The sequence below is a fragment of the Miniopterus schreibersii genome (assembly GCF_964146895.1).
Source record: "Miniopterus schreibersii genome assembly, chromosome: 18".
In the NCBI taxonomy this organism is placed as follows: Eukaryota; Metazoa; Chordata; class Mammalia; order Chiroptera; family Miniopteridae; genus Miniopterus; species Miniopterus schreibersii.
The window spans coordinates 9,282,883-9,296,809 of NC_138121.1; the positions used below are offsets into that span (position 1 = coordinate 9,282,883).

Consider the following 13,927-nt stretch of genomic DNA (forward strand, 5'->3'; position numbering starts at 1 on the left):
TCCCTGTGGCCTAACCTTAGGGACAGTGTGATCTGCCCTGCTGCCCACTCCGCTTACTGCCTTGGAGCGATTTCAGGGAGAGGGGGAAGCCCTGACTGTGTGCTGCAGGTTCTAAGCAAAAGACATTAGAGAGTTTACAAAGAAATTAAGATTCCCCAGCTCCACCTCAGACCCACCGACTCAGAACTTCCAAGGATGTCGGCACCTGTACCTTTGAAGGTCCTCAGGTGATTGGTGGCAGCAGGTTAGTGTGTCTCATTGGGTCCTCAAACATAATATCTGAGAGGTATCTGAGCCTGTTTGGCTCTAAAACCTCCCCTCAGAACTGTCTTCTAAGGTCACAAGGTATGAGGACTGGCAGTCCCCTCCCACCACTACCTGTGCCAAGTGTAGCAGACAGGAGGTAGTGTCGCCCTTTGTGCCAGCACAGGCAGGGAGCCAGAATGAGAATCAGGTCAGCGAGGGTGTGTGGCACCTGCCCAGGGCTCTGCCAAACGCATCCCGGCAAGGTCATTGGCTCAGGAGTGCCTGCCCACGACCTGCAGGTAGAGATTTTTGCCCTTCACCGTGGTGGCAAGTGCGCAGGAGCAACTCAAGAGGCCTGGCAGCTCCATAAGTAGGTTAACATCAAACCTAGTCTGGGGCTGTAAGAGTTTCCTATCACTGCCTAACAAGTCACCACAATCTAGCGGATGAAAACCAGACGTTTGTCCTCTCAGGTTCTGAGTGCCAGGAGTCCAGGCAATGAGGATGGCCTGCACTCTCACCTGGAACTTGGGTCCCCTTGAGCTTGTTCAGTCATTTCTGTTCTCTCGGGTGTAGGGCTGAGGGCCCCTTTCCTCCCCCATGGTCACTGAGGTCTGCTCTCGGCTCCCAGTTCCTGGCCTGGGACCTCTCACAACACGACAACCAGCAAGAGAAACCCTCAGTGCTCCGTTTCTTCTCAAGGATGGACACTTAGGCTAGGCCTGCTCCGGATCATCTCCCTTTTCCCTGAAGGTCCCTTAGGGACTCCACATCTGCAAAATCCCATTTTTGCCACATAATATAACCCAACTGCAGCAGTGAGGCCCCATCATGCTCGCAGGTCCTGCTCAAACTCAAGGGCAGGGCATCCGCCAGGGCGTGGGGCACTGGGGGTCGTCTTCGAACTCTGCTGACCACAGGGTCTTCGGGGTCAAAACTAGAATTTGGCCATGCCCGTAAGTGAAATCCACCAGCAGGGACCAGGGAAGCAAAAGCAAACATAGAGTCAAATTTCAAGGACTAATACCAAAGATCACTTTTATTGGTAAGATATAAAAACCCAGGTCTCTTAAACCCACACCATCTCCCCAACTATCTGGCAAGACCCTCTCCAAGTCTGTGAGGGTGGGTAACAGGAACACAGGGTCTCCTGCTCAGAGATTTACTGTGGGCTCAGATTCCTGTCCTGCTTCCTCTAAATTCTCATCAGCTTGGACTCTTCTAAAGGAGGTGGAGAGAGGCCCCGGTCCCTAAGTGTAGGGCCAGCCCCATCTATGTGTGATAGTAGGTCTCCCCAAAACAGAAAGTTCTGTAGTCTGAGCTGAGCTTGGACGGCTGTCAGACATCACACACACACATACCCCTCTTCACAACAGGTACGTGGAGGTACAAGTTTAATAGTAACGGCAGGTGAACAAAACACAGGTGCGATGCACTAACACAAGTGGGGGTAGGAGGGGAGAGGGACTCAATGATCACAGCAATCCACGAGGGACTCCTTTGGTGTCCTGAGGTCACAAGATGCTTGACACATGTCACCAGGAACAGCATGTTGAGTAAAACACCAACTCTGGAAGACAAGTAGTGGCACTTGCTGAGCGTAGAGTGGGGGCAGGGCTCTCTGTCACAGAGTTTAATACTCAGGGAGTCTGGGCCAGGAGTGTATGGTCAGCATGTTGACACCAGGAGAGGAATTTCTTCAGGACACATCCCGTTTCCCTAACACTAGGTGAAGAAACCGGCCCCACCCAGAGTAACCAGGCCCCATGACACCTTGGTCTTTTGATCCACAGCAGCTTTACACACCCCTGCACCCCACAGCCAGTTTCAGTCTGCCTACTAAGCACCCTCCCTGCAAATGGGTTTCCAACAGTGAGCAAATGCAGAGATGGGATCTGAGGGACAGGAGTTGGCGGAGGAGCGGATGTGTCCTGGGCGGGGTCCCTCCTAGGCATCGTTGAGATTGCTGTTGCTCAGGAGCACCTGCTCCCCAGGTTTGAAGGCTGGCATCCCGAGGTAGGGGCAGCTGGCACAGCGGAAAGCATCGCCCAGGTAGCACTGTTGAGAGAAGAGATAATCATACCGGGAAGCTTATCCCAGGGATGGGGCCAGAAGAATGCGATCTCTACCTTCATAATATGGCCACAGTGGCCTGAAGGAAATGGCTGGGTGTATCTGTAGGTCCAATGGGGACCCAAACACTAAGAGTTTTTAAGACCTCCGGCTCCATGAAAACAATGGTCTAGAGAAGCTCCTTAGGAGGCTGCACCTCTATATTCTCAGCAGTTCAAATCACAGCCAAGCTCAGCCAAACGGCAGAATAACCTCAGGTCCACCAGAAAGTAGGGATAAAATTAAGAAACAAGAGCCCCCTGTCTGGCCATAAGCATGCTAACCCTCTTTTGAGAGAGAACCTTGCTTCCCCATCACCACCTACATACATGTCCTCACATTCACCTATTATTGAAATACTGGGGCGGGAAATTCCTTACAGCTTGAGCTAGTCTGTGTAGTTCAGGATGATGCCCAACACCGCTAAGGATTCGGGGAATAGTGAGTAACGGTACTTACATTTCCACAAGCCGACTTGGGTTGGGAGCTCATCTGTTCCCTGGACTTTTCTTTTTCCAGTTCTTCAGCAAGGCCACACGTGCTGGGGGGAAACCAGTAGCTGATGAGTGAGACTGACCACCACCCAGAAACTCCAAATCCTGGGCAGTGCCAAAACGTGCTCTAAGGCTTTTCTCTTTATATCAGGATGTCTTGACTCAAACGCCTGCGGGGCCAGGCGGGTAAGATAAATGCATGAGGCTGTTTAGGGAGACAGTAAGAGTGGTGGGGAATGGGAAACCCAGCAGGGAGATGCTCCATCTACAAAGGGCAGCCACTACTCAACTTTCTCCTCCAAACTCTATGCTTTGATCTGCTCTGTGGGGACAGCTTGGGGTGCGGTGAGCTTAGAGCAGAATACAAAGAGGGGCCACTGCCTCGGACCGTATTTCTGCGGGTCATCAGTCCCTGCATCGCACTACAACCCTGCCAGGTCTCTAACTGTGGCACATCCTTGGTTTCCTAGAACTCACTCATGGCTCTTCCTACTGACTTCCCGGAAGTTGCTTAGAGATTCCCACGGAAGCCAGACCAGAAGGCCCTGTCAATCCCATCCTTCCTGGGGGGCCTTCGTAGGCATGGAGTATTGCTCTTTCTCCGCGAGTCAGGTTGGGGCTTATGATTCAGTTTCTCACAACTAAATAATGTATTGTTTGGAGAGTCACTTGGAGGTGGTTAAACTATCAAAAAAGCCGGGACTGATTAATACAAACTTGGAATGGTAGCCCCTGTGGGGAAGGTGGAGCAAGATGCAGCCGAGGACGCGTGCAAGGCGCTGCTGCCACACCAGTAGTGTTTCTGATTCTTAACCTGGTGATCGGTTCTTGGGCTCATTTTCTTAATCCTTAAGATGTGCCTGCTGAACATACTCCCCTGTGTGTCTGACGCATTTCACAGTCAAACGAATGTTGCAGCTGCAGCAGAGCGCTGCGGCTCCTGGGGACAGGCAGCACGGCGGCCCCGCTGCGCGCGGCAGAGCGCTCACCAGTTCTTGCAGGCCTTCCTCTTCTTCCCTTCTCCGCATGCAGGAGCCCGCAGGGAAGCCGGGTCCGGCTTCTTCAAATCTTCAGGATCCAGTAGCTCATCTGAGTCGATGAGATCCTGGGGAGTGTTCGGAGCAGTTAGTGACACAGTCACGGTCTTTGCTAACGAGAAGCTGAGGTGGTCACAGGCGGAGGGAGCAGATCTACACCATCTGTATAAAGAAGGCACCCGCCACCCTCCTGGTTGACCCTCACATTCGAGCTGACCGCCACAGCGGGCTAACATGCAAGGAAGACGCACTAGGCGGTGAGGGGCCGGGAACTGGCTTACAACAAATGTATTATGTGCATTTGGGGAGGGGAGCAGGAAGAACAAAGAGAAATGTTGTACATATAAAAGGGCTGAAAAGGGGAATAAGATATTTTCTCTATAATTCCAGAGAAAAGGGCCATTAAGGATACATAGATTGTGTGATTCTTTGATAAATGTGTGGACAATCTGTAAGTTCTATGAGGGCACAAACCATAACCCATTTTGGTTGCCACTATAACTCTGATAGTTGCAGAAATGAAGAACTTTATTACAGCAGCATGGGTCAGAGCTGGAGAAGTACTGTTTTTAAGACAGTGAGTGTCAATGACTCATCCAAAGGAGCCAATAAAAATATTTCAGCTGACCAACTCTTTCCAGGTTGGCACATGCCCATGAGAGTCTTTAATAAGTCACAGGAAGTAAGAATGAGAAAATCTGTGGTGAAAGAGATGCTGGAAAGAAATTTAAAAGGCCACTAATGGGGAGGTTCCTTCTAATTCAGAAATGCCGGTGACAGCAGAGCCACAGTGCTGGGCTTTAAATACTTTCACACCTACTGGTCCAGAAAGGCCACTCCCAACTGCAAGCGCTCATTCCCAGAGTGGGGCGTAAAGGAAGGCAATCAGGTGCCCGTGGCGCTGACTCACCATGCTCTCATCCTCCATGTCATTGGCTGAGAGGGTCCACAGTTTGGCAGCTGCAGGGTCCACAGCAGGCTTCACTAAGTCCAACCAATAAAAGAAAAAGAGTTCTGCAAAGAAGCCTTAAACAAACTACAAGCAAACATAAGTGCTTTCTATGAAGACTGTGTAGAGAACAGACTGGACTGAGAGTTGAAAGACCTGAGTCTGAGGCCCAGCTCTACCACTGACAAAAGGCATGACCTTGGCCCAGTCACTGACAGTCATAGAAGTCATCATTTGTTAAGCACTAGCTTTGTACCAGACACTACATGAAGCATTTTACAGACATCATCTAATTAAATCCTGCTAACAACCTTAGGAGGTAAGTGTCTGTCATCCTAATTTTATAGGTATGGAAACAGGTTTAGATATTCAGGCCAGTTACACAAAGTCACAAATGTGGTTCTGTCCGATGCTTTCACTTCCACTCCGTATTGCTTTCTCCTCATCTTAGTTTCCACCCCCAGAGCATGGGGCTAATGGTACTCCCTGCACCTACTGCGGGTGACTGAAAATTAAATGAGTGTGTCAAAAACCATAATGAACAGCACAGTTTTAGCCTCACATAAACTTGTTACATAAAGAAACTAAGCTCTGGAACTGATCCTAGCAGTGTGACACATATTGATGTCAGACACAAACCTCATACCTCCTGAGCTTCTCTATAGGCCAGATCTCAAGGAAGGGCCGGAAAGGGCTGAGATCTGGATTCTGTGTGGGGCCTGTCCTCAAGTGGGCCTGGGGATAAGAGCACCCCCTCATGATCACTGTTACAACTGCTTGCTCAGACCTTCCAAGGGGCAAACTGCCCATCTGAGCTGTTCCCACCATTCTGAACTATGAACCCAAAGGTTGGGATTCCAAAGGATTTCTTGAAGATGTAGGCTGGACAGTCAAAACAGAGTAATGTGAATACACCAATACATCTTTGCACACCTCACAGCTGGGACAATTTTCTCAACTCAGGAATTAAAAAACAAAAGCTGACTTTACTGGCACAAAGGTAGAGGGCATATGGGAAGAGGGGCAGGGCACTCTTATCTACCATGACCACCATCACCAGGTCTTCTGAGGCTAAATGTCAAAATTCTGTGGCCTGGAAACCTCAGTGCCCTCTAGTGCAGAAGGGCTGAACTAGATAATAACTATGTGTTATTTCAGTTTGGGATCTGAAAATGCCCAGGACAAAAGTACAGTAAGCATCCTTCCATCATCACCTCATCCAGATCTCTGGTTCAGTTTCTAAGGCATCCTTCCAGGCTTATTTAGACAGAACATCCAGTCTTACCCAAAGGAGCAGACTTCTTGGCAGTAGAAAGCTTAAGTTGACTAGAAGAACCCACTTCAAAGTTGGGTTTTTTGCCTGTGATTTGCACAGAGAGCAAGCTGTCACTATGGTAACCCAGATGTTCCTGGACAGACTGTATCTCCTCAGGGCTCAAGGACTCCCGCTGCAGCTAGAATTCAAGACATCAAAAGGATTAGGCCACACTCCTTCTACAAAATGATATTCTATGCCCACCTATATAGGCATCAAATACTCAGGCCTGTGTCTTAAGTGGTGCACAGAATGGCGGGATGTTATTACACACAGGCTAATAGCAGGAGGTCCCAGACATCACCTTATGCCTAACATCAGCTTCTCACTGGTCAGAACCCTAGGTTATAACTTTCGTCTACATTTTTACTTTGAGCCTACCCTTTGGAAAGTTTGAAAACATTTATTAAATATCTGCCTACTAAATATAAGGCACTGTGCAAGTCACTGCGGGGGCTGCGGTGATTGTTATAAAGATGAGGACCACGTCTGCGTGGTCCTGCTGAATAGGACAAGCCTGTGGCAGGGAAGCAGGCCCATCAGCAGAACAGTAACATTTATATCCTAAAAGGAACAGAGCAACAGGGAGAGGGAAATGCTTTCTTTGTCCCTTGGGAAGTAGCAGCAGACAGTAAAAGTAGAAAAACAGCTGGGGTGCTGTGTCATTAAAATAATAATCTCTGTATCTAACAACACAGAACAGTTAAATAAACCATAGCCCATCTGTAGCACTGAGTAGTGTTACATCATTAATCAGAACAGGGCTGACACCCTGAGATGGATAAATGTCCAAAAAGCTAGTGACCGAACAATATGTACATATGACCTTACTGACATACGCATGTGTGTATACTTGCAAATACATACAAAAAGGCTTGAAGAGCCCTACAAAAAAATGTATTGGTGGCTCCCTTGGGGGTGGAAAGTGTGAGCAAGGGCTGGGATGTCACTTTATATTCAATATTCTTCAGTATTAAAATTTTTTTTTAAAACATATCTTTATTGATTTCAGAGAGAGGAAAGGAGGGGGAGAGAGAGAGATAGAAACATCAATGATGAGAGAGTCATTGATCGGCTGCCTAGCCCACAACCCGGGCATGTGCCCTGACCAGGAATCGAACCCCGATCGCCTGGGTCCTAGGTCAATGCTCAACCGCTGAGCCACACCCAGCCGGGCAGTATTAATTAAATTTTTATAAGCATCCCTTATTTTAGAATAAAAAAACAGAAAACCTTAAACTAAAAATAAAAATAAAAGGTGGGCATGAGTAAATTAAGGCGTCCAGTCATGTAGCAAATCAGTGGTATAATGGCTCTCACAATATTACACTTACTTCTCACACAAGAAACTTTCAACATCAGAGAAGAGTGTAGAAATATAAACACCTCTATTTAATTAAACAATTCAATATTTCTATTGAACTGAGACCAGACATGGGCCCCAGCCGAACCTCCTCAAAGGAGATTTATCCCAGAGGTTTATCCCAGAGGCATCATGTATCTCACATGTGAAGCACTTCTCAACTTATTTCCTAGTCTAAGTGAACTGATTACCTCATCTTCGGGGCTGTTGTTTCTCTGATTCTCTTTGTATCATCTGACAAAGAGGTACGTACTAAGTTTAGGGACCCAAGGTTTAAGTTTCTAGCAAAGAAGGTTGTCTACAAACATACCTCTTTTACTTCCACAAGACCAGAAAGAGTCAGGGCCGAGCACAGCTTAGATGCCGACTTCACTTTGCTATTGTTAACTGCCAAGAGGAAAACCCCAATCAATAGCTTTATAGGTCACAGAAGAAAAAACAATAAAGGCTCTATCCTAGGTAGGTCAGCAAGCATTAAAACAATAATCTGTTCTGTTTAATGTATATATACTTTAGTGATATTTTAACTTGACTTGGTTATTCAAAATTCTCTTACCAATGCTCTTAAGTTTTATATAATGATTCCCTTACTATTGTTTCTTAGTGCTCTCTGCTTCTTGGAAACACCTAACCTTCCTGGGCTTGTTAGATAATGATTGAGAAAGAGGCTTAGAAATGCTAAAGTAACAAGTACTGTATTTTCTCTTTGTAGTTCTGACAAAAGTCACTGTGCTGACATTCCCTGCAAAGAACACTGATATCTGCTATTCACATCACAAGCTTTTATTTCCACACAAATGCCTTTATACATTTCAAAATACTTTCATTTTTATTATCTTATTTGATGAAATAAGTCATCACATTCATTTTGATGGAAAGTCTAGTTAAAAAAATGCTAAAATTCAGAATTGAATAACTCTTTGACACTTTACCACTTAAACAAAAAAGACAGGTTTTTATTTCTCGTAATTCTATCATTAGTTTCCTGTGAATCAATAATTACATCACTTCCAGATTTCCAGTCACTATTTTTCAGCTATAACTATGGATGCACAGGAAGTTTAAAAAGTTCAGGATCCTTCACTTCGCTTCCCCCATGGTAACATCTCACACAATACTAGTACAATCTGAGGACCAGGAAACTGACATTGACAGTCCGCAGAGCTTATCCAGATTTCACCATGTTTACATGCACTTCTGTGTGTGTGTTTCTATGCAATCTTAGCACACGTACAGATTAGTGTAACCACTACCACAATCAAGATACAGAATGTTCCGTGACCACAAGGAACCCTCATATTACCCCTTTACAGTCTCATATAGCGCCTCCCCTGTCAAGCACCAACTTGTCCATCATCTGTAACTTTGTTATTTCAGGAAAATTGTATGAACAAAATCAGACAGCACATGACCTTTTGAGACTGGCTTTTTCACTCAGCATTAATTCCCTTGAGATCCATCCAAGTTGCTGCGCATATGAAGTTTGTCCCTTTTTACTGTTGCAAAGTTTTCCATGGTATAGACATAGCAAAGGCTAACTGTTCATCTGTTAAAGGACCCAGTCGTTTTCAGATAGGCAGTTTCCTTCTATTTTACTACCCAATGGATCAAAGATCACAATTTCTTCAGATGTGTTGCTTTAGATTTTTACAATAATTTATCTCTAAGGAGAAGGTTTGGCTGTAGGAATATTGATCTCTAAATGATATCTCCTGCTCACAGATGCAGCAACCACAGCTTAAGATTCAACCCTGTTAAAGCCTAGTCTTTCAAATGAAGATATCCTTACCTACAGCTGTCTCTACTGGCTCTTTCAGAAAAAGACATCCACCAGGCCGAAGGATCCGGGCCATCTCAGCCAGAATATCAGCACTGTGCAGAGTGGTGCTTCCAGGAATTACACCCGATAAAACAATGTCAAAGCTAGATTCTTTGTGGGCAGCTGAAAAGAAGGAAGACTCTATCAGCAATCACCTGGAACCCAGAAGCAATCTCCCAAGCCCTCCCAAGCCCTCCCAAGCCCCCACCAAGGCTACAGCCTGGCCCTGTAGGATGCACACCCACCTGTTCAGCAAATGCTATTAGACCACTGTTACTAGAGGAGGGTCAAGGGCGCTACTGCCCTGCTCTCCCTCAGTCTCACCAATTTCATATCCTTCATACACTCGGGAAGAAGTAAAAAAGGAAGCTGGATGAAAAGCTTTTTTTAAAAAAAATAGTGGGGTATCTAATAAGAAACAAGAACATGCTTATACAAATCATCAACTACACTCCTGGGTCCACTATATCTCAACTGAAAAACAACAGGGTGACCAGCCCCTACTATCACGTGCCACCCAAAACAAAAACTCAGTTATCAAGGAACAAAAGAAATGCAGCACTCCCATAGAAACCGACCCATCTCCCCCACCCCCGCCCTGTAAAGACAACCTGGGTAGGTACTTACATTGCAACAGCTGGTTGATGTTTTCCACAGACACTCGGCCCTCACTGCCAGTTAATGCCTGAAGCTTATCCACCAGGTCTTTCAGAGCCTCCACCGGGGAAGACTTATCCCAGACTACAGCCACAAACTGGCCAGCTGAGATCCCAAAGTCTGCCATTCCTGCAGTGCTGCGGTCCTAAAAACCACAGGCCAAAGGAAAGTCAAGACTGAGCAGAGACCAAAGCACAATGTCACCCACAAGGCACCACTGACTATGATTAGAATCACAAGCTAATTCTACTGGGAATGCTGACATTAGAACATCTTCCTGTCAACACGAGAGTCTGAATAAATGAACCCATTTCCCCAAGGTTTCATAATCCCAACATACCCAAACAAGACAGGTGGCTTCCTCTGTGAGAATCCTGACTTGGCAACCAAGTAAGGAGCCTGAAGGCAGAAAGATTATTTCCTCTTTGATATGAGACAACTGGGCTTGACCAGAATATAAAACACACAGGACATTAATTAGGCAGAAGTATGACTCAGCAAGAAGGCAAATAAACTGGCAGAGAGAACCCAACCACAAGCTTAATGTTTGTTCTTTTAAAAAAGAGACAAGTTAGCCCTGGCTTGTGTGGCTCACTGGTTAGAGCACTGGCCCACACATGGAGGGGTCGCAGGTTTGATCCCCAGCCCTGGTCAGGGCACCTGTGGGAGGCAACCAAATAATGTTTCTCTCTTTCTCCCCCCTTCCCCCTCCCTTTCACTCTCTTTAGAAAGCAATGAAAAAACATCCTTGGGTGAGGATTAACAAAACAAAAACAAAACAAAAAGAGAGAGACAAGTTTTAAATTTAGCAAACTGAATATTTTCCCTTCCATCAAAATATGATCAATGTATCAGTGATCAACAGTATCTGCCATGTCTTTAACATTTATTACTAGCCAGACTGTTCAAACACTTTACATGTATTATCTCAGTTGAACCTCAGAACCACCTTAAACTAGTAATTATTCCCATTTTACAGCCAGGAAACGAAGGCCATTGACTTTGCCCAGGTCACACAACTAGTAAGTGTTGTGTGGATAAAGTAAGAGCTCGGTTTTGAATCCAAGTCCACATGACTGTAAAGCCTGTGCTTTTAAACCTATGGAAATTTCCCTGCATGGATCAACTTTCTCTTCCACTTGATACACAGATGAGTATAGAATGTGCTCACATTGAAATTGGGTCAGGAGATAGCACTCTACTCAGTTACTCCTTTCTTTCTTAAATATTAATGCTGCTGTAAGAAATGAGATGAAAATATGCAAAGCACCCAGCAGAGCCTAGCACACAAAGCTCAATAAAATAATGTTCTCGAACAACTCTGAGGCTCCACTTCTCGATGGCCAGGAGAAACGTGATGCTCCTTTTTCATTGTTGCAATTACCCAGGACAAGAGCTGCACTTTATGACATCTCACACAGTACTACAGTGGGACTGTGTCAGTCAAGTTCAAGAACATGAAATGCTTCCCGTTCCATATCCCCTCACACTAATCTCCTATGGAAAGAGGGTGCTCATAAAATACACTCATTAAACATTAACCCTCAAAAAACAGACACAGCCACCACTTTCCGTCAGCATTTTCCTAATACAATGGGACAGCATGTTCTTTTAAATATCTAAAAGCCAAAGTGTGATGCCTTTCATCATCAGAGTTCTGTGTTGTTGTCAACCAGACTTTTTAAAAAAACATAAGGAAAAACTGTCTGGCACTTAAGTCAACATACTTAGAAGTGTGACTCAGAGCCCAGTTTCATAACTAGAAAGAGGCGGAGTAGAAGTCACTGTCACGTCACTGGACTTGTTAAGCACCTCTCCAACTTTAACTGCTGCACGCACATGTCCGTGGATCTTCTAAAATGTTACTGACAGGCAGTGACAGCAGAGGTCTCAGAATAACTTCTGGAGATGCACTTGTTTATTTTTAAAGAACCCAGTAAACATCAAACCTTGAGGCATTTGTCTCCTCTTAAGGATAAACGGGGCCAGAAGAAAAAAACTAAGATTGAAGTTTGGATACCAGTTCAAATCAAAAAGCAAATCCTTTTAAGTCAGGTGCATAAAAAATCTGAGAATCCTGACAGTCATCAGAAAATTTTAATTAAAATGAACTGACTGAAGCTCATGTACACACACACCTGAGAGGGGGAGGGAGGAAGAGAAGGTGATCAGCAAGGAAACAGGAAACTCAAAGGAAAAGAAATGGAAGACTGTCACAGTAATTAGGTGTGCGTCAAGAGTTAAGGGTTTCAGAACAGATATCCAAGTGCTAGAATTTCCACAGAAAAGGATCATTTAAAAATAAGTGGACAGAACTCAGGAAAAAAACCAACAACTCACGGAGAGATCAGCAGTGCTTTATCGAAGTCCAGAGATACGAATATGAAATTTTAACATTTGGGAGTTTCGGCCTAGGAGGGCTTCCCCCACACTCATGCAGGGGAGAGCAAAATGATTTGAAAAGACTAGGGTTAGTAAGGGGTGTGCAAAACAGACACAAAGACAAGGAAGGGTCCGTTACCGGTGAGACAAGGAGACCTGGGTTCTTGTCTTCTTGAGGAAAAGATTTCAATCAAGAGACAAAGCGTAGAAAGAATTTATTGACCGCAGCAAAAATATATTTAGGACATTGAAATAAGAAAGGGCATGGAAGAAGCAACGGGAGTGCCTAGGCTGGGCTGCTTTGGCTCACTGGGAAGTCAAAAGGAAAGGGGGGAAAGAGGGCCTTGGAGACAGGTTTGGGGGAGTTAGCCCAGGATGAGCTGCTGCTGCCCATTGCTCCCCTGGTTGCAAGTCTCATGGGGTCCCTTAGAGGTTGGGGGACACATGCCTGTGGGGGAAGGTGAGGGGGACGGGAATGGCATGGGCGTGCTCCCCGGAGGAAAAGCGCACTGGGACATTCATTTTCAGGGCTTTTGAAGCCTGGATGTTTAGGGGAGGTCTTGGGGCCCATCAATAGAATATTCATAAGGTTTATGCCGATATACCAAAATGAGGTTTATCCTCTTAATTTGTCTGTCCTTGGTGTGGTTGGCAAATGGCACTAATTGGATTTCTGCTATCGGTCTCCCTGAGTAGGGTGATTTAAGCTATTTACCCTCAGGCTGGGGAGGAGAGGTGCAAACCATTTACCTTACCAATGCTACCAGCCTTTTCCAAGTTTGCAGATCCTACAAATCACCTCCGGGCATTTGTTAAAAAAAGACGCTGGACTATATCCAAATGCAATGAATCAACCCTCCAGGAGAAAGAGCTGGGTATCCGACCTATTAACCAGCATCCTATGTGATTCTTCCGATCTGGCAAGTTTGGGAAATACTTGATTATACCGACTCAACAACACCTTGGAGGTTCAGGAAAATCACTGGCTCAAAGTTAACCCGGAGTTTCCCCCAACTACCGAAACGTCTTCAGTTTGAGAAGAGGGACTGAGGCCCAAGGTCACTACAACCGGCTCCAGGCAGCAGTGGGTGTCAGACGCGGGTCTCCCGGACCGCAGCTCGGGGTCCTTCCTCCTGACCTCGCTGTCCCCGGGGCCTCAGGCCGGGGCGGCGGCGCAGGAGACGAGGCAGCCCAGGAAGGACGAGCGGCCACAGCGCCAGGAGCCCGCGGCCGACGAAACCGTCCGGCCCCTCACACCAGCTTCTCTGAGCAAAAGCCCGCCGAGGTCCTCAGAGAGGTGACCAAGCCTAGGTCCCTACCAAGGGACGGGACTGGGGCTAGAAAATGGGAGGATCCGGGGACGAGGGTGGGCCGGGAGGAAACCGTTGGGGGAAGCCGAGCTCTCCGATCACCCAGACGGCACTTACCTGGTACCCAGGACTCGCTCCGCGCTTCTCCGCGCACGCGCCTCTCGCGAGAGGAGGAGGGTCCCGCGGTGCGTGAGGGCGGAAGTGGCTGCGCCATGCTCGCGGTGCTGAACGTCACGTTGCGGT

The 13,927-nt window shown here is 46.5% G+C and overlaps 1 protein-coding gene across 10 annotated transcripts; it reads right to left on the reverse strand.

Annotated features, from left to right (window-relative positions):
• Positions 1-1,257: 1,257 nt before the first annotated feature.
• Positions 1,258-13,898, reverse strand: CIAPIN1 (cytokine induced apoptosis inhibitor 1; the record flags this gene model as incomplete). Of its 10 annotated transcripts, none has more annotated exons than XM_081120083.1 (10): positions 1,258-2,304; positions 2,818-2,899; positions 3,842-3,957; positions 4,800-4,873; positions 6,124-6,292; positions 7,827-7,903; positions 9,306-9,458; positions 9,963-10,137; positions 10,333-10,391; positions 13,802-13,898. In XM_081120083.1, 10 exons carry the CDS (start codon positions 13,896-13,898, stop codon positions 2,194-2,196), a joined length of 1,113 nt encoding a protein of 370 aa, XP_080976209.1. In that variant the 3' UTR covers positions 1,258-2,193. The 10 variants fall into 10 exon arrangements, with proteins under 10 accessions (XP_080976209.1, XP_080976207.1, XP_080976211.1 ...); XM_081120081.1 differs by having other exon boundaries at positions 10,333-10,436; positions 13,802-13,829; XM_081120085.1 differs by having other exon boundaries at positions 10,333-10,431; positions 13,802-13,825.
• Positions 13,899-13,927: the final 29 nt, after the last annotated feature.